The 19116-nt window shown below is 43.0% G+C and overlaps 1 protein-coding gene across 1 annotated transcript in view; it reads right to left on the minus strand.

The window, feature by feature from the left end:
• Window positions 1–15404, minus strand: part of Kdm3b (lysine demethylase 3B) — a 59667-nt gene extending 44263 nt beyond the window's left edge. Inside the window, exons 1-5 of the mRNA XM_050134832.1 lie at window positions 15141–15404; window positions 5210–5377; window positions 2831–2944; window positions 1634–1739; window positions 357–481 (exon numbers count right to left, since the gene is read on the minus strand). Of these exons, the coding sequence (XP_049990789.1) occupies window positions 357–481; window positions 1634–1739; window positions 2831–2944; window positions 5210–5377; window positions 15141–15335 (708 nt within the window). The 5' untranslated portion in view covers window positions 15336–15404. The remainder of the gene's footprint in view (window positions 1–356; window positions 482–1633; window positions 1740–2830; window positions 2945–5209; window positions 5378–15140) is intronic.
• Between the last annotated feature and the right edge of the window lie 3712 nt (window positions 15405–19116).

The following is a 19116-nucleotide window of genomic DNA, read 5'->3' on the forward strand; positions in this document are numbered from 1 at the left end:
ACACAGACAGAATATTGTATACATAATAAATAAATAAATATTTAAAAAAAAAAAAAAAACAGGATTTCTCTGTGTAACAGCTCTGGCTGTCCCAGAACTCGCTCTGTAGACCAGGCTGGCCTTGAACTCACAGAGATCTGTCTGCCTCTGACTCCAGAGTCCTGGGCTTAAAGGTGTCAGTGAGGTTTTACATGTTTACCTCTAACTCACAATGAGGTAACAGTTACGCAGCCTTCCTCAGGCTCACTCAGAAGCAGAGGCAGAGGGAGAAGCCAGTCTTCTTACAATGCTGAAATACTTTTGCTGTCATCCACACTAAGGCAGTGGCTGTACCTCTTACAGAATAAGAGCCTCACCTCAGTTATAGAAACTTCCATGAGACGGGTGATTGTATCCTGCCGGTTTACAACACCACATAGCCATACTTCTTCTCCTTCTGGCTGGTATATTTTGACCCTGTGACCTTGAACACTATAGGGACCTAGAGAAGAGAACAATTAAAACTGAATGCTTGGGCTAAGCACATGAGGTAAACACTTAGCATTTTCTGTGCAGAGTTGAAAGGAACATTTTTTCATACTCAGCAGAATAAAAATGAACAATGTTTTTTTCTAGTGAATTTTATAAACTTTTCATTTCTAAGGAATCTCCCAAGTCCCCAATTCTATCTTTTTAATCTATTATTTTATCTAATCTATTCTTTTTTTAATATTTATTTATTTATTATGTATACAATATTCTGTCTGCATGCATGCCTGCAGGCCAGAAGTGGGCACCAGACCTCATCACAGATGGCTGTGAGCCACCACGTGGTTGCCGGGATTCGAACTCAGGACCTTTGGAAGAGCAGGCAATGCCCCCAACCACTGAGCCATCTCTCCAGCCCCTAATCTATTCTTATCTCTTCCCTCAACCATAAAATTCTGAAAGGCTAGCCTAAGCTATAAAGCAAAACAAAACAAACCAGGTCACTAGGCTAAATGTAAGCTACTAGGTACAATAAACGACCACTAATGTCTGCTGTCTGTGTCAGTACTGTCAGGTGAGAGTTCAGCTCATGGGGAAAACATGGGAGCTAGGCATTTACATATTTTACAGAATCATTCTACCACTGACTAGACTCAATCTCCCCCTTTACTTTTGTTGTTAGTGGACAAGTCTATGAGTGGACGGCTTTATGCATATACTTTGTTGGTGTTAACAAGCTTTTAGCTCTTGAGAAATGCGCAAGTTGTTAGTATAACTAGAACAACAGCGAAGGCTTTCTCTAAGGGTGGTGTCTCTATCATTAATGCTTTCTTTAGTATGCAGTTAACATACTATGTGGAAAACATCAAAACTTTGTGTTTTGAAATACAGAAAGAAGATCTAGGGGTGCTGTGTTTGTCAGGACTATGAATTATTGGAAAATATGGAAATTTTATAAATTGAACTCTCTACCCAATGGTAGGAAGTGACACTGTTTAGTACATGTGTTTAGTACACTAAACATGATGGCCTGAGTAAGAGGCTGTTTTTTGTTTGTTTGTTTTCAGTTATTCTAGAAATTCAGCTAATTACAGACGTTCTCTCCATCAACGGCTGACTGCCCACCTGACCTAGAGTCCAAGGACAGAAAACTGCTTGTTCTTACCTCGGCTGAATATCTCTTGTAGCTTTTTGTCACTGATCAAAGCATTAACTGTTTCTCTTAATGCAGCATGCTCTAAAAGAATCTGGTTTTGAGCATCTGTTCCCATCTGGCAAAGTAAAAGGAAACAACTGATGTTAAAATGAAAGGCAATAAAACTTAACAGATGAGAAAATCCTTCCCTAAAGAGTCCTGCATCACCCACAAACCCAAGGAGCATGAAGATGCATGAAGCAAGGATACTGAAAGGGAATGACCTCTGAGGAGGAAGAATAACAAAGAAGCTGCCATCATAGAATGTAGTTTAGGAAATATTGGTCTCAGCTCTCCCAATGAAAGAGTAAAACCTTCTAATCTACATGGGAAGTAGAAAAAGACAAGATCTCCTGAGTAAACTGGGAGCGTGGAGATCATGGGAGAAGGCAGAAGGGGAGGTGGGAGGAAGGGAGGAGAGCCGAGAAAAATACATAGCTCAATAAAAACAAAACAAAACAAAATTAAATTAAAAAAAAAGAAATAAACACAGGCAGAAACTTCTGAACCGTTCCTCCAACCAGTAGTATCTTTCTTAATGAAACTACCACTCACATGATAGTCTGTTTAAACTATTCACACTCACTTTTCTCTGTGTGTGTGCGCGCACGCGCGTATATCCTTTCATATTTCATACTGCTAGGAACCAGCTGTTACTCATTTCTGCTCATCTGCCACTAAGGTAAACACAAACCTCACTAGGTTCCAGCCACACAAGTCATATCAAATGCCATCTTAGAGAAGCCCCCTTTCAATTTATTTATTTATTTGTGTGTGTGTAATGTGAGCAGGTGTCAGGAGACAAAAGAGGGCATTGGTTTCCCCTACAGTTGGAGTTACAGGCAGTTGTAAGCCTCAGGTTACAGGTGTAGGGAACCAAATTCAAGTCCTCTGGAAGAGCAACAAGTGCTCTTACACTGCTGAGCCCTCTCTCTAACCACAGAGAAGCCATTTTTCTTGAAGTCCTGGGTGGCTTTAGAGTAGGGGGCGGGAGTACAGAAGAGAAAAGAAGCATCAGTCACCAAATGTATTTTTTAAGAAATTAGAAAACTTCAAATGCACAGAGAAATTTATTACAGGAAGCAAGGTAATGCTAAAAGGATTTGAATCAACAAGGAAATTAACAAGGAGGTAACTAATAAGCCCAAGATTAGATAGAGCAAATACCTGGAATAGATGCAGCCCATTAGCATCTGACATGAAACGCAGTTCTCGATCCACAAGGTATTCAACCGGCACCACAGAGCCCAGACCCAGCTTATCTACCAGGGGAGTGAAAGTCTGTGGAGCACAATGACAATGAAAAGAGGCTGATGAGAACTTGGAAGTGAAAACAAGGAACAGTCAATTCCTCTCTGACTTCAGAGAAGCACATCCAATTACTACTCTCCTCTCATCCTAGGGAACACAGACAAGCTAACAAACAAGGCCTTGGGAACATTTCAAACATTGCCACTGCTCATATTACCTCAGGAAGCAAACCAAAGATTTTTTTTCTCTCTCTTTCGTCTTTTTTGTTTGGTTGATTTTTTTTTTTTTTTTTGAGACAGGGTTTCCTCTGTGTAGCCTGACTGTACTGGTACTAACTTTGTAGACCAGGCTGGCCTCGAATTCAGATATCTGCCTGCCTCTGCCTCCCAAGTGTTGGAATTAAAGGTGTGCACCACCATGCCTGGCTTGTTTGCTCAGTATTTTCTAACTTCTGTTTGTTTGGTTTTTGGCTCAGGGTGAGTAATTTATGGTAATCCTCCTTCCTCAGTCGCCTAAATGAGGGAATTATAGGTGTAAACCATCATACCTGGTTTTAATACTTTTATATCTAAAAATGGCAAGTGGAATAAGAAATTAACCATTGTTGCCAGGCAGTGGCACATACCTTTAATCCCAGCACTTGGGAGGCAGAGGCAGGCAGATCTCAGTGAATTTGAGGCCAGCCTGGTCTACAAAGGGGACTGTTACATAGGAAAACCTTGTCTCGAATACCAAAAAATGGCTGACCTTGAACTCTCTATAAACTGATAATGACTTTGAACTTCTAGAATTCTGCCTTCATCCTCCTAGGTCCTGGGGTTATAGGTGTATACCAACATACCAGCTTTTATGTGATGTTTTACATAAAACCAGGGGCTTCATGCATGTTAGGCAGGTACTCTACCCAATGAGCTATATGTTCAAATCTCTTCTCCCCCTATGCCTTTAATTATATCTCACTATATAACCCATTGTCCTTAAATTCATGATCCACCTGCTTTCCAAGTGCTGGTATCACAGGTATATACTATCAGACCATCCTGGGCAAATCTGGAAGACACACTATCTGAAAGTGCAAGACAAAAAAAAAAAAAAGAAAGAAAGAAAGAAAGAAAGAAAGAAAGAAAGAAAGAAAGAAAGAAGAAAAAAGGGCGGGGGCTGGAGAGATGGCTCAGAGGTTAAGAGCATTGCCTGCTCTTCCAAATGTCCTGAGTTCAATTCCCAGCAACCACATGGTGGCTCACTGCCATCTGTAATGGGGCCCACTTCTGGTCTGCTGGCATACACACAGACAGAATATTGTATACATAATAAATAAATATTTAAAAAATATATATATAAGGGCAAGCCAGGCATGGTGGTGCATGCCTTTAATCCCAGAACCCAGGGACAGACACAGCTGGATCTTGTGAGTGTGAGGCCAGCCTGATATATACAGTAAGTTCCAAGACATTCAGGGCTACATAGAGAAACCCTGTCTTCAACATCAAAAAAAAAAAAAAAAAAAAAATTAAAACTTATATTAAGAGATAATAGTATACCAACAGTTTGAATGTATCATTTGGTTTACATTATTTATTTTGGGTAAGTCACAGAATAAACCAGTGGGCAGTGGTAGAGCATGTTTTTATCCAAGACTTGGGAGACAGAGGCAGAAGAATCTCTGTGAGTTTGAGGCCAGCCTGGTCTACAGAATGAGTTCCAGGACAGTCAGGGCTACACAGTAAAACCCTGTCCTGAAAAATCAATCAATCAATCAATCAATCAATCAGTCAATCAATCAAAATAAACTTTTCTTCAGAACATAGAGAAAAAGAACTGTTAATTTTTGCTTTGGTAACTTCAGAAGAAAAGTTTGTTAAAGACAAAGCATGTAGATATTTGCAATTTCTGAAGAGTTTATACTATGAGGTAAATATTTATAGGCCTAAGAGAAAAGGTCAAATTGCTCCTATCTAATAAAAGTGATTCATTTATTGGGCTACATGATATAGCTCAGTGGTAAGGCACTTGCCTAGTATATAAGATTTGATACCTGACACCATAAATAAAAAGAAAATAGTACAACAGGGGAAAAAATATCAAAATGCTTGCCTAACGTGTATGGGTCTGGCTTTGATAACCAGCACGGTATAAACAGGGCTGGGTGGCACACACCTGCAATCCCAGCCCTGGAAGGTGGACGTGGGAGGATAAGTTCAAAGTCTGCCAAGAAGCCAGTCTGGAGTATATGAACTTGTCTCCAACTCATTCACCCCCAAAATAACTAAGCACAAATAAATAAAAGCTACTTACTAGCGCTGGCCACTGCGCAACTGAGACACGAGTGCCCTGTAGAAGGACTGGGTCCTTCCGGGGTGCCCAAACAAGCGATCCTTCTAGCAGAAGTACTATTACTTCTTCAGCATGAACTTTAACCCAGGAGTGTTGCTTCCAGTTACAGCCGTCAAATTCTACAAAGATCTGCAAAGAAATATCAAAAACAATTGGAATGTCACATTTGGGGAGAAAACAATTTTCCTAGTTTTAAACAAAAGACTAAGAAAATTTCCATAAACTTACTTCTAAGGTCATTTTTATTGATATTTTCTGTTACTTAAAAGATTAAAAACAGGGCTGGAGAGATGGCTCAGTGTTAAGAGCTTTGCCTGCTCTTCCAAAGGTCCTGAGTTCAATTCCCAGCAACCACATGGTGGTTCACAACCATCTGTAATGAGATTTGGTGCCCTCTTCTGGCCTGCAAGGATACATGCAGGCAGAACACCATATACATAATAAATGAATTAAATCTTAAAAAACAAGATTTAAAAAAAAATACAAATTTATTTAGGGTGTGGCACATGCATGTGGAGGTCAGAGGAAAACTTACAAAGGTCTGTTCTCTCCTTCCACTACATGGGTTCTGGGAGTAGAACTCAGGCTTGGGGGTTAAGTGTCTTTACCTGCTAACCATCTCACCTTAATTTTTATTACCTTTATTTACTTATTTTGTGTGTATGTGCAATTGCCAGAGTATATACATGGAGGACAACTTGGAACCACTTCTTTCCACAGTGTGGTCACAGCGATTTTAACTCAGGCCAACAGGCTTGGCAGCAAGAGTGTTTTATCAGCTGACCCAACTCACTGGTCCAAGGTTTCCTTTTTTTCTTCCCAGACAAGGTCTCATGTATCCCATCCTGCCCTCAACTGGGATTACATGCATGTGCCATCACACCTGGTTTTATGCAGTACTAGGATGGCAGGCAAGAAAAGGATGATAAATTAACAAAAACTGGAAGTTGAGAAGACGTTTGGTGGTTAAGAACACATACTTTTTTGCAGAGCCCAGATCCATTTTGTTTTCTAATTGGAAGGTTTTGTTTTTGTTTTTAAGATCTATTTTTACTTTTAAAAACAGAAGTGTGGCCTGGTGGTGATGGCAGCACACACCTTTAATCCCAGCACTCAGGAGGCAGAGACAGGATCTCTGAGTTTGAAGCCAGGCTCCAAAGCTACAAAGAAACCCTGTCTCGAAAAACCAAAACAAGCAAGCAAACAAACAAACAAAATAAAAAAGTGTGATTCAGACATAGTGTCCCACAACTTTGACCCCAGGAAGAATCAAACTGATTTTTGAGTTTGAGGCCAGCCAGGGCTATTGCACAGAGAAACTGTGTCTGGAAAACAAAATGAAAATACAACAAAGGGTTAGGGATGTGTGTGTTATGTGTGTGCATGCAGAGGTCTAAGAAGCCAGAAATGTCAGATTCCCCTGGAGCTGGAGTTATAGTCAGTTGTGAGCTAGCCAACATGGGTGCTGAGAATTGAACTTAGATTCTCTGCAAGAGCAGTAAGTGTCCTTAACCACTGAACCATCTCTTCATCTCTTTTGTTTGTTGTTTGTTTGTTTTAGTTTTTTTCCTTTTTAAAAAAAGATTTCTGGGATGGAGACATGGTTCAACAGTTAAGATCATTGGCAGCTCTTCCAGAGGACTGGGTTCAATTACTAGCACCCACATGGCAGCTCACAAATATCTGTAACTCCAGTTCCAGAGGAATCTGATGTCCTCATACAGACATACATGCAAGTGCACTTGTGCACACATGGGTGCGTGTGCTTAACTTTGATAACATGCCCCATGAGTGCAGATGCCTATGTAGTCCAGAAAAGACATCAGATACCCTGGAGCTGGAGTTACAGGTAGCTGTGAGCTGCGTGAAGTGGGTGCTGGGAATTGAACTTAGGGCCTCTACAAGAGCAACCAATACACGCTCTTAACCAAGGAGCCATCTCTGAGACAGGGTTTCTCTGTGTAGCTCTAGCTGTCCCAGAACTTGCACTGTAGACCAGCCTGGTCTTTAATTTAGGAGCCATGTGCAGCCATGAGCCTGTACATCCACTGCAGTCCACTGAGAATGATGCTTCTCTGATTAAGGCTTCTCTGTTTTATACATGGGCATAAAACGTGATTTTCATCAGATGCTTTTTTCTTCAATGAATGTATCACTTATTATATAGGTAATTAATTTTAAAGGGAAAAATTAACTTTGGATTAGGCTTAAAAGATAAATTATGGAGTAGAGAAACTAAGACCATTCACAAAGAAATAAAATTAAAAAAAAAACAGTAAGAGTACATGAATGTGAACTCTATTTGAGATATTAGAGATGAGAATAACAGGATATGGTGATGACTGTCGGGGAGTAAAGGAAATAAAGGTTCATTAATAAGATTCTTGATTTTTAATTTCCCTTCCTATTTCAAATTGTGAATTATGTGCAATTTTACAAAACTGTAGGATAAAGTGATGAAGCATGATGATGTGCTGTTTTCAGGTAAATAACCATTTCCTCTTTATAGTTTATTTTCCAAGCAATATCTTTCCAATATCTTTTCCACCTAAGACTGAGTATATTGAATGGTAGTTGGAGTAACAGTGATAGTCTGAATAAAAATTCAAATATGTACAGCATTTTGAGGAGCTATAAGATCAATGTTATGTAGGGACTTGTACCTCAACTCCCCCATGGTTCTACTTTAGTCTCTTTGAGCCTGACTTCCTTTGTCTATAAATAGAAACAATAAGGGCCTCAGAGGGTTGCCTGGAGCATTCATTCCCTAAGCAAGCTTGGAATACTTATTGGTCATGGTATAAACTGATAGAACCTTTAAAAGAGAAGTGTTGCTGGACTGTGGTAGCGTGCACCTTTAATCCCAGCACTCTGGAGGCAGAAGCAGGCAGATCTCTGTGAGTTTGAGTTCAGCCTGGTCTACAGAGTGAGTTATAGGCAGCCAGTTACACAGAGAAACCCTGTCTCGAAAAACTAGAGAGAGAGAGAGAGAGAGAGAGAGAGAGAGAGAGAGGGAGGGAGAGAGATGTGTCAGGTGTCAGGTGTGGTGGTATACGCCTGTAAGCCCTCTAGGTCTACCATTCCCAGGAGAGTAAAGCAGCATTGGGAGTTCCAGGACAGCTTAGATTGAGATCATGCCTCAAACAAGACAAGAAAATGTAAAGATGTACCTAAAACTCATAACATGTAAATAATCTGGCGAAACCACTCCTGTAATGATTTTAATTGCCCCAAACACAGAGAAGTCTTTACAAAAAGTATTATTAAGATAATCATGGTGGTACACACCTGTAAGCTCAGCATTCAGGAGGCTGAGGCAGGAGAACAGAAAGTTCCCACAGAGACTCTAGCTCCAAAAAAAAAAAAAAAAAAAAAAAAAAAAGAACCTTGGTGCTAGGATTATAGATGTATGCCACTACTTTTGCAGGATTGGGGGTGGGGTCCAGCCTTCAAGCATGCTAGACAAGTGAGCTTCATCCCTAGCCCCAGATAGCTTAGCTGGAGTTGAGGTCAATATATTTATATTGAATCCACAATGCAGCAAAACCTAGACTGAATCTGAAATGACTCTTTTGCCTCAGCCATGATGAGGAACGAACATGACATGCCACCACACCCAGTTTATCACCCCCCCCTTTTGAGACAAAGTCTCAATTGTGCAGACTTGACTGGCCTCAAAATTCATAGAAATAAACCTGCCTTTGCCTAGCTTTACTATCTTTTTGAAATAACATCGTGTCACCTAGGCTAGTCAAAACAAAACAAAACATTTGCCAAACAAAGGTGGCAAACTTTTAATCCTAGCATTTGGGAGGCAGTCAGACAGATCTGAGTTCAAGGCCAGCCTGGTCTACAGAGTGAGTTCTAGGACAGCCAGGGCTACACAGAGAAACATTATTCTGAAAACCAAACCAAACAAACAAACAACAATTAAAAAAAAGCTGGGTGTGGCAGTGCATATCTTTAACCGAAGTACTTGGGAGGCAGAGGCAGGTAGATATCTGTGACTTCTGGGCCAACCTGGTCTACACAGAACTTCAGCCTGTCAAGGCTACAAACTGAGCTTTCCTCTCAAAAAAAAGAAGAAAAATTTCCAGCCCATATTGGTACATACCTATAAGTCCAACAATCAGGAAGCTAAGGTGGGTAGATCATTCGGGGTTCACCTGGGCTGTCTTGAGAAAGAAATGGGAATAATGCAATGGAAGACAGAAAGCACTAGCGAATTAGAGGACCACAAACTGAGTGTTGCTTGCTATAAATATCTCTGGGCTACATCTAATTTTCCTTGTCTAATTCTTCACATGGCAAAAATCCTCCTTACCTTGAGCAGGTGAGAGGATTTTCATCTCTACAGGTATATGCACCATTGTAAATTAATAACCTTGCATATGGATTTTCAAATCAGTCTCCAGAGAATTTGGTTAGTGAGTCAGTCCCCTAGAGCCCCATTACCTACAAAGTCACTAAAAATATGGAGCTTATACCCTCTTGTAAAACTAAGAGGCCACACCACTTTAGTCACTACTAAACAATCAGGCAGGTTTCACTCATCTGGAGAACAAGAATAAAAGACACTTTAGCAGTGGACATGATGGGTTTGGAGGGCTTAAAAACCACCAACCTATGGAGGGCAGTGGAAAACTGAGGAGTAACAGGTGTTAAGTGTCCCTCAGGCCTTCTGGCAAGAAAACCTACAGGCACACACCCACCACAGCTGTTGTTAAAAAACACCAAGTGAATGTTTCTTATCTTCTACTCTGGGTCTGTTTGTGAAGAGAGACTAAATCAACCAGAACAAGCTAGTAGAACACACAAGTGCTTACAAGCTCTTGGCAGATGAGGAGTTGGTGATGCGAATCCCTGGTAAACGAAGGAGCAACCTAGCTTCAAGTGGCAGCACACACACCTGCAGCACCAGGCCAGTTCCAGACCAGCCCAGCCAAGGACACTTAGCAATGCTCTGCTCTAAATACAAAAGCAAAAACTAGCCAGGCCTGGGGCGTGCACACTGGGGAGTAAAGGGGAGGGAGAGCAGGTCAGTTCCAGGCCAGCCAAGACTACATAGTGAGACCCTGTCTCAAAAAACAAACCAAAACTACAACAAAACTCCAACCCCAAAGCAAACCAAACAAACGCAGGAGAGCTCTGATGCTGTAGTGGAGGAAGGTGAATAAGTCTGTGCAGTGTGATGTGAGGGGACAATGTGCTGCAAAGACAGGCCCTTCCAACTGGGCAGCAGAGCAACTGGGGGGCTAACGCAAGGGCTTCTCAAATTCCAGGCTACCCTGGGCTACAAAGCAATATTCTTACTAATTATCTATTTGTCTTAGCTGGCCTGTACACTGTATAGCTCACACTGGCCTCAAATTCTTCCTTCTTAGGCCTCTGCTGGGATTAAAGCCATTCACAACCCAGGCAAAATAAATGTCTTTTAAAAATGAACAGAAGGGCTGGCTCAGCAGTTAAGAGCATTGCCTGCTCTTCCAAAGGTCCTGAGTTCAATTCCCAGCAACCACATGGTGGCTCACAACCATCTGTAATGAGATCTGGTGCCCTCTTCTGGCCTGCAGGCATATATGCAGACAGAATATTGTATACTTAATAAATAAATATTTAAAAAAAAAATAAAAATGAACAGAAGCCAAGAGTGTTGGTGTTTTCTTTTAATCCCAGAACTCAGAGGCAGGTGAATCTCTGGAGTCTAGGCCAGCTTGTACACATCAAGTTCCAGGTCTACATACTGAGACTCTGTCTCAAAAAAAGGGGGGGACCAGCTTGGTCTACATAATGAGTTCCAAGCACACAGGGAGTCATACATAGTGGGAATATCTCAAAAAGAAAAAAGGCCTAAAATAAAAATACAAAGAATATTTATAGCCTAGTGGTGGTGGCACACGCCTTTAATCCTAGCCCTAGGGAGGCAGAAGCAGGCGGATCTCTGAATTTAAGGTCAGCCTGATCTACAAAGTGAGTTCCAGGACAGTCAAGGCTACACAGAGAAATCCTGTCCCATAGAACAAAAACAAACAAAAGAATAATGATTACAATATACTAGAGAGGTAATACAAGTTAATAACCAGCCCAGAAGTAGTGGCGCACTCCTTTAATCCCAGCACTTGGGACCAGAGGAAGTTGGATCTCAATGAGTTTGAGGCCAGCTTGGTCTACAAAGCCAGTTCCAGGACAGCCAGAGCTGTAACAAAGACACCCTGTCTCAAAAAGTTAATAACTGCATAAAGAACTCAGAATAAAAACATAATTAACTAATTTCTCAAGTGATCAAAGATGCATAATTAGGATGGAAGAGGAGGAAATACATCCAGAAAGACCAGTAGTTATGAAAATGTTAGATACTTTTTCTCACTGTCAACAGTAAAATACTCATGACATCATTTGACAATAAAGATGAAGGAAAACAAGAACTACAGCACTGTTTGTGGGAGTATGAAACATTTTAATGAGTGGAAAATAACCATGTATTACCTAATGAACTAAAAGTGCACATGCATACATGCAGGCAAAACATTCATACACCGAAAATAAGTTTATTTAAAAAGAGCCAGTAGCAGATATTGTGTAGTAAGATAGCATTTGTTCAAAAAAAAAAAAAAAAACCAATTCTTTGTAGAGAAGAATTTTACAGGTATGTCCCCACCACCATGCCCAGTTTCTGCAGTGTGGGAATTAAACTTAGGCCCTTATGCTTGCTGGGCAAACACTACTGACTGTGCTCCAACCCTACCCTTTTATTCATTTTTTTGCATGTACAGTATTTTTTTAAAGGAAAAATAATCATATTCTTCCTCGGTAAGCTGGAGCCACAGAGGTCAAGACTGCTATGCTCTCACGTCTATAGCTTTGTTTGACATTCTGTAAACAGATGTACTTTTATAATTAAAAGGAAAATCCACGGTATTTTTGTCTGTTTATCTATACGTGTAATGGTCTCAAGGACTCTGGAACATACATGGACAAATAATGATTTTGGAACTCAAAGTGTACAACTACATTATGAAATAATATAAACGCAAAATCCACTAATCTTGCAACATATTTTTAAAAAAACACACACAAAAGACCTATTTTGAACGAACAGCCACTATTCCAAGAGAAACAGAGGGGAAAAATTGGGTTTGTATCTGGATAAAAAAATCAGCAGCTGCTTGTCAAAGGAAGTTTGATGGTGAACATAACCACTCTTAAAACACTCATCAACAAATTTCCCAAGGAATGGAGTAGAGGTTTTCATTCCCCCCCCCACATCATATCTTAAGGCAGGATATGGCATTGGTAATGAAAAAAAAAGGTTCATTAAATGTATCACCAGTATTTCTGGGTCAAAAAGTATTTAGAAAGAGGGTATTAATGGAGCCTAAAATTGAGAAATGTGTTTTCAATCAGTTCAGAAACTATTCATCCATCCCTTAATTACTCATCCTTAACAGGGGGCGCCCTGCTATGCATTACTCAAAACCAAGCACGCCTGAAAACCTCTTAAACATAACTGAAAGAAAATCTGCCCAATCACAGGCCAGTTGCTGGCAAACTCCACCCTTGAGTACAGGAAGAACACTTTTGATTGGAAGATAGTTGTGTTTACTACAATGAGTGGTGCAAATTGGAAAGGTCCACATGCCCAGAGTCCAAAGACATTCTCGCCAATGAAAAAGGAAAACAAATGGCAAATACACATTTATTTCTCAGTAGTCACCGTCTTCAACAAAACCTCAAGGTAACAGCAATTCTAGAACAGTACGGCAAGAAGGTTAAAAAAAAAAAACCTAAAAGGCCCAGAGTTTTGTTGTGACTGTTTTCTCATATATGTTCCCGGATAAAAGTGTAGGACAAGCACAAATCTATTCACCAAGTCCAAAGTTACCTTTGCTTCTATGTTCACATTGCGCCAAAGACCTTCAACACAGTTGTAAGAACACCTTGCTTTTTTTCAAGAATCACTGCAAGTGTTTAGTTGGTTGGAAAACCCACTTACACTGGCCAAGTGGTAAAACTATTAAGTATTTAGCCCTAGTAGGTGTCCAGCACTTAGTGCACTCTGCAATCACGAAGATCAACAAACAACAGAGCGACTGGGTAGCCATTTCAGGTGCAGAGCTCACGAGCTCAATTCATTTGACAGAGAGAACGGGAAACAACTATTCAAAGAACTGGGAAGTAAAATCCCAGTGCAATGGCAATGCCTCAGGTCAGAGTATGCGCAAATGGGTAGATCTCAAAAATGCTTTGCTTGGGGGAGGGGAGGGGATTAGTGAATGAGAAAGAAACCATCACGATCGAATCCTACCCCTCTTTCGTAGAAAGGGCAGAGGAATTTTGGATCAAATCCCCATCTTATTGTCGTGGTATCTTTTTACAAATTCACTCCGCTGGAGCTTAATCAATACCCTAACAAACCTCCTTTATACATCCCAGAGAATGATCAAAGCAAGTGAACAGAACCAGGAGCGGTAAAGCTTGAGCCAGAAACAAGCCAAAAAAAAAAAAAAAAAAAAAAATCAAAAAAACAAGAACCCAAAGGTTGCTTCCCATCTTATTGTCGTGGTATCTTTTTACAAATTCACTCCGCTGGAGCTTAATCAATACCCTAACAAACCTCCTTTATACATCCCAGAGAATGATCAAAGCAAGTGAACAGAACCAGGAGCGGTAAAGCTTGAGCCAGAAACAAGCCAAAAAAAAAAAAAAAAAAAAAATCAAAAAAACAAGAACCCAAAGGTTGCTTACCAACTAGAAAGCCCAACACTTGATCCCTAGGATGCAAAACCAGCAGCAGACAGATACATTAATCCTAAATCTCACAAAATATGTTCCTGTTTGGTGAATGAAATGTCTGCGGTATCAAGCCCATCGAGAATATTCACTTTCTGTTTATTGATCAATAGATCATTCCAAATACCCTTCCCGCCCATTTCTCATAGCTTTAGCTCACCAGAGAGGCTAGCTAGGGCCGCTATCAGAATGAGGAACTGAAGAGGCTTGACAAAACTCAAAGGTAGTATTTTGCCGCCACATTAGCAAAAATAAAAGCTTACGGTCTCGAACGCTACTTAACTATGTACGGAACAACTTTCACGGTAAAATATAACGAGGCAAGCGACCAAACCCTAATACAAAGTTTCAAAGCAAAACCTCTCAAGGTTAGGGGAGTAACCGAGTTAGAAGCAAAACCACCACTCGACAGCCTCATTCGGCTACCAGCACAGACCTCAAACTTATCAAAAGGCTCAAACAGCAGCTCCTGACACCCAGAAGCGCCAAAAGAAGGGCGTTCGAAATCAGACCACAGAACTGGCCTTTCTGGGGACCGCCAGGCCGAGCCCTGCTCAAACAAGGAGGAAATAAGTGCCAGATTTAAAAAAAAAAAAAAAAAAAGCCCCAAGCAGCTCCAACTGCAGCCTCTGAGCCTCCTGCAGCTACCCACATTCTGGCCGCGCTCAAGGCTGCGGGAGGAAGGGAACCCGGTGCGAGTCCCCGGAGACGGCCTGGGGACTCCAGGTCGGCGTCTTCTAGATGAATTTTGCGGGGCCCGGGGACCCAGGGTTCGAGAGCCTGCTCTGAGGGCGTGGTGGGGGGGTGCGCAGAGCAGGGTCGCCCAGGAGGCGGGGCCTGCCGGCTAGAAGCAGCAGCACCAGCTTCCTCGCACCCCGGCCGCCCCCCAGGAGAAACTGGGGCGCGCACCCCGACGCGGAAGCCACGCCGGCCAGAGCCCGAGTGCCCAGGCGCCGAGGTGCCGGCGGGGGGCGCTCAGGAGAGCCGGGGGCGCGGAACTGGGTCACCCCCGCCTCGCCACCCCCCTCACAAAGGCCCCCGGGGAGGCCGCCCACAGGCCCCACAGCCCCGGCCTCGCGTGCCCGCCTCGGCCGCCACTCACCGCTAGGTCCTGGGGCACCGCCCCGCTCATGGCCCGCACCGTGCCGGCTCGCCAGGCCCGAGTGCGCAGCGCAGGCCCAGGATCTCCGCTCACTGCCGCCGCCGCCGTGGGGGCCGAGGCCGAAGCTGAGGCCGCAGGGTCCGAGAACAGAAGCAACAGCCGCTTGCCCACCGGGGAGGCCGCCGCGTCCGCCATCGCCAGGGCCGGCCGGACCCGCGCTCCCTCCCGCCGCCTCCCACCACCTCCGCCGCCAAGCGCCCGATCCACCCGCAAGGCCTCCCTCCGCACCACCCGCGGCCGCCGCTCCCCCCCACCCCCCCAACAGCCACCACCAACCACCGGCGCCGCGCAGCGCCCCCCGTGGCCGGGAGCGGAGGCACAGCCAGGGCCGCGCACAGCGCCCCCAGCGCTCTGGAGCCGGGCAGCAGCTGTCAGCCCCTCGCAGCGCTCCGCCCCAACCTCCCCAGGGCCTGCAGTGCCCCCTGCGGTCGGGAGGGGAATTGCAAGTTTGGCTGGGGGGCGGAGAGGTGGGCGGGTCCTTTATCCCCTTCCCCCACCAGTAGCACCATCACTAGTCCCAGTCTTACTCCAGTTCAGGTGGTCATGTGTGGAGAAGTTTACGCCCTCTCTCCTCAGACAACACCAAAGACTTTTCAAGAGGGTGGGGAGATGAGGGAAGGTACCTAGAACATGGCTATTTTGAGTTAACCCCAATAACCAACCCATTGATCTCCTATCCTAAAACGAGTTACTTCCTATTACCTGTTAGGAAATACCCGCTCCATTGATCCATATGGGACACTACCATCCTTCTCATTGGCCCACAGGAGTTCAGTACTTGATAGATTCCTTTCCCATTGGCCAATGCGTAACATCCATTAGGGTGTGATTATGATCTCCATTGGCTAAAGACGAATGTACCTTCTTAGTGTTCTGTCTTGAACCCACAGAGGTTTTTTTCCTTTTCTAATGGGCCAATATGTTTCTTTGAAGGTTTATTTTAGCCTGGTACGGCGGTAGCACATGCTCTTAACGTCAGCACTCTGGAAGCAGAGGCAGGCAGATCTCTGAGAGTTGGAGGTCTATCTAGGGAGATTTAGCCCAGCCAGAGTGATGTAGTGAGAACCTGCCTTAAAACAAACAAACAGGCCCTTTGTGGTGGTGCATGCTCTAATCCCAGCCCTCAGGAGGCAATGGTAGGTGAATCTGTGTGAGTTTGAGGTTAGCCTGGTTTACAAGAGCTAGTTCCAGGACAACTAGAGAAACTGTCTCAAAAAAACAAAACCAAACCCTTTTATTTGTATGTTAAATGTCTTAAGTATTTTGCCTCTGTGTGTGTGTGTGTGTGTTTGTGTGTATGTGCACCACTGTAGAGGCCACAAGAGGGTGCTAGATCCATGGAACTGGATTACAAAACAGTTGTCATGTGGGTGTTGGGAATTGAATCCAGGTTTTAAGACCAGGGGAACAGCAAGTACACTTAACTACCAAGGCATCTCTCTAGCCCCAGTCTGTCAACTTGTAGAGAAATGGGAGAGACCACCTAATGTGGTGGCATTTCATTTTGCCATGGACGTCATAGGGTTGCAAGCAAAGAAAGTTCCGTAGCATCTATTAGAACTATTTCAGTTATGAGCTATCCCTCAATCTTAGTTAGAAAAGGACATGGTACACAGGGAGGATGTTGAGATTTTGGCTAGACTAATCCACAATATGCAATGGAGAGCCTCCAACATTTGTTGGTGATGTTAGACTACCTTTCTAACTCTCTCTTGAATACGCAGACTAAGTCTTTACAAACCACAAAGAGAAAGAGTCTAGTCCTAAACCATGACTATTGCTATAAAAGAGGCTAGTTCTTTCATTCATCTGCCCAAAGTAGATGTGGCTACCTAGTTATCTCCTTTTCCATAACCCTGTCTGTACCTTTGACCTATTTTTTTTAAAGCAAATATTGGGATGGGAAATACCAACTACCAACTTCATAAAGTACAAAATATCTAGGGAACTCATTCTAGTGCCACATTGTGGAGCACAAAGGGAACAAAAGTTTCTTCCCAACTTTTTTGTGTGCTTTTTAAGGATCTCACTCTGTGTCCCAGGCTGACCTGGAGGTCATTATGTAGAACAGTCTGCTTCTCTGGTTAAAGGTACATTCCAACCCCTATTCCTTGTAACTTTTCTCTCCTGTAACAAAGCGGGGAGACCTGGACTGAGTCCTTAGAGCACATGGCCCATAAATTATTCATAGAAGGAAAACGGGTGAATCCATATAGGACCTATCTGCCTTGCATCTTTTCTACCAAAATTAACTACTGAAGGGTTTTCCTCCCATATGAGCCTTTAGTCCCTGCCCCAGTGTCTACAGCTGACTTTGCACAGCACTGTGACAACTATATTTAAGCTCAGGGATGGGATGGGCAAAGGAGAAATTCATCTAACAAATAAAACAGGCACCTTTTCATGTGCCAAGAAATTCCCAAGTGTTGAGGCCACAACACTGAATAAAACAATCCCCTGCCCTTATAAAATTTACACCTCTTTCCTATAAGAGACTTCAGCAATGAAAGTGATGAGCACATTTGGCCTCAGAGAACTTACAGAACTTACAGCTCTCCATGGAGCTGAGGGAGAGCTGAGCGGGAGACTATTCACCTAGCATGTACTCAACCCTTGTTGTTTTATCCTCCGCACAGCAGACGCACACACACAAACACACACAAATTATAAACCAACTACAAGACTAAAAAACAAGAATAAGGATTATTGTCATTTTAGTTGTTCAAACTTTGCCCTGGCTCAAGCAAGTGCAACAGGATAGTTGTGAAGAGAGAAAAAGCAGGAATAGAAATTTCCCTAACCAGCCGGGCAATGGTGGCGCACGCCTTTAATCCCACCACTCGGGAGGCAGAGGCAGGCGGATCTCTGTGAGTTCGAGACCAGCCTGGTCTACAGAACTAGTTCCAGGCCAGGCTCCAAAAGCCACAGAGAAACCGTGTCTCGAAAAACAAAACAAAACAAAAGAACAAAGAAATTTCCCTAACCATGTGTCTGCCATAGTCTATCTCCAAAGCCCCTCCTCCTTTATTTCCAGGGCAGGTGGCAACTCCTACTCTCTAGGTTCCTGCTCCAGGTAACCAGGCCAGTCCTGTCTTGTACACAACATTGGTTTCCAAGATGAGTCCCACAGATTTGAAGTAGAAAACCAGGACATAGGGTGAGCACCTTGACTCTCCATTCAGCCCGGTAAGGAAAGACAGAGGCCCTTGCTTAGCTAAAGTAGCCGTATTTCATCCATACACATTAGAAAAATGTTAACATAAGGAGAAGGATGGAATACAAAAGCAAAGACTTCAACACCTTTTTTTTTTTTTTTAAGGCAACAACAGAAGTTTTAAGGAACATATCCTTTTCTAGGACAAAAGAGCTTTGCTGTTAGGATAATTTTGCAAACAGGATTTTTAAGATGGAGAAGTTACCCAGATCTTGGAATCTGAGTTCTGAAGACTAAATCTCTCTCTCCAGAATATTACGTGAAAACTTATGAAGGGATTCTTTTCTGTTCTCTCACCATTCAAACACAATGAATTAACCTAGTCAAGTGTCTAAGTGCCCATCAGCCGTATCTCAGGGAACTGGAATGTATTAGTACTTGCTTTTAACCAGCTGGAAATGAGAGTGATGGCAGATGACACATGTAAGTACCAGGAAAACTGGAACCAAGCCATGTGAACAGAATTCCAGGCAACAGGGTCTGATCATAGACGGGTCTAGGGACCAGATAACAGTCCTTTTGTGGGGGCTGGTCATGCCTTAAAAGGATTGGGAAGTCAAGCATCGTTCAGTTTCTTCCTCTCACTCTCTCTCTCCGTGTGTGTGTGTGTGTGTGTGTGTGTGTGTGTGTGTGTGTGTGTGTGTGTATGCACACATAAGGGAAAAAGACACTATAGTACACGAGGTTGCTTGGGAAAATGGA

This window comes from Alexandromys fortis, unplaced genomic scaffold (genome assembly GCF_014885135.2).
Source record: "Alexandromys fortis isolate MF-2015 unplaced genomic scaffold, M_Fortis_MF-2015_v1.1 scaffold_25, whole genome shotgun sequence".
In the NCBI taxonomy this organism is placed as follows: domain Eukaryota; kingdom Metazoa; phylum Chordata; class Mammalia; order Rodentia; family Cricetidae; genus Alexandromys; species Alexandromys fortis.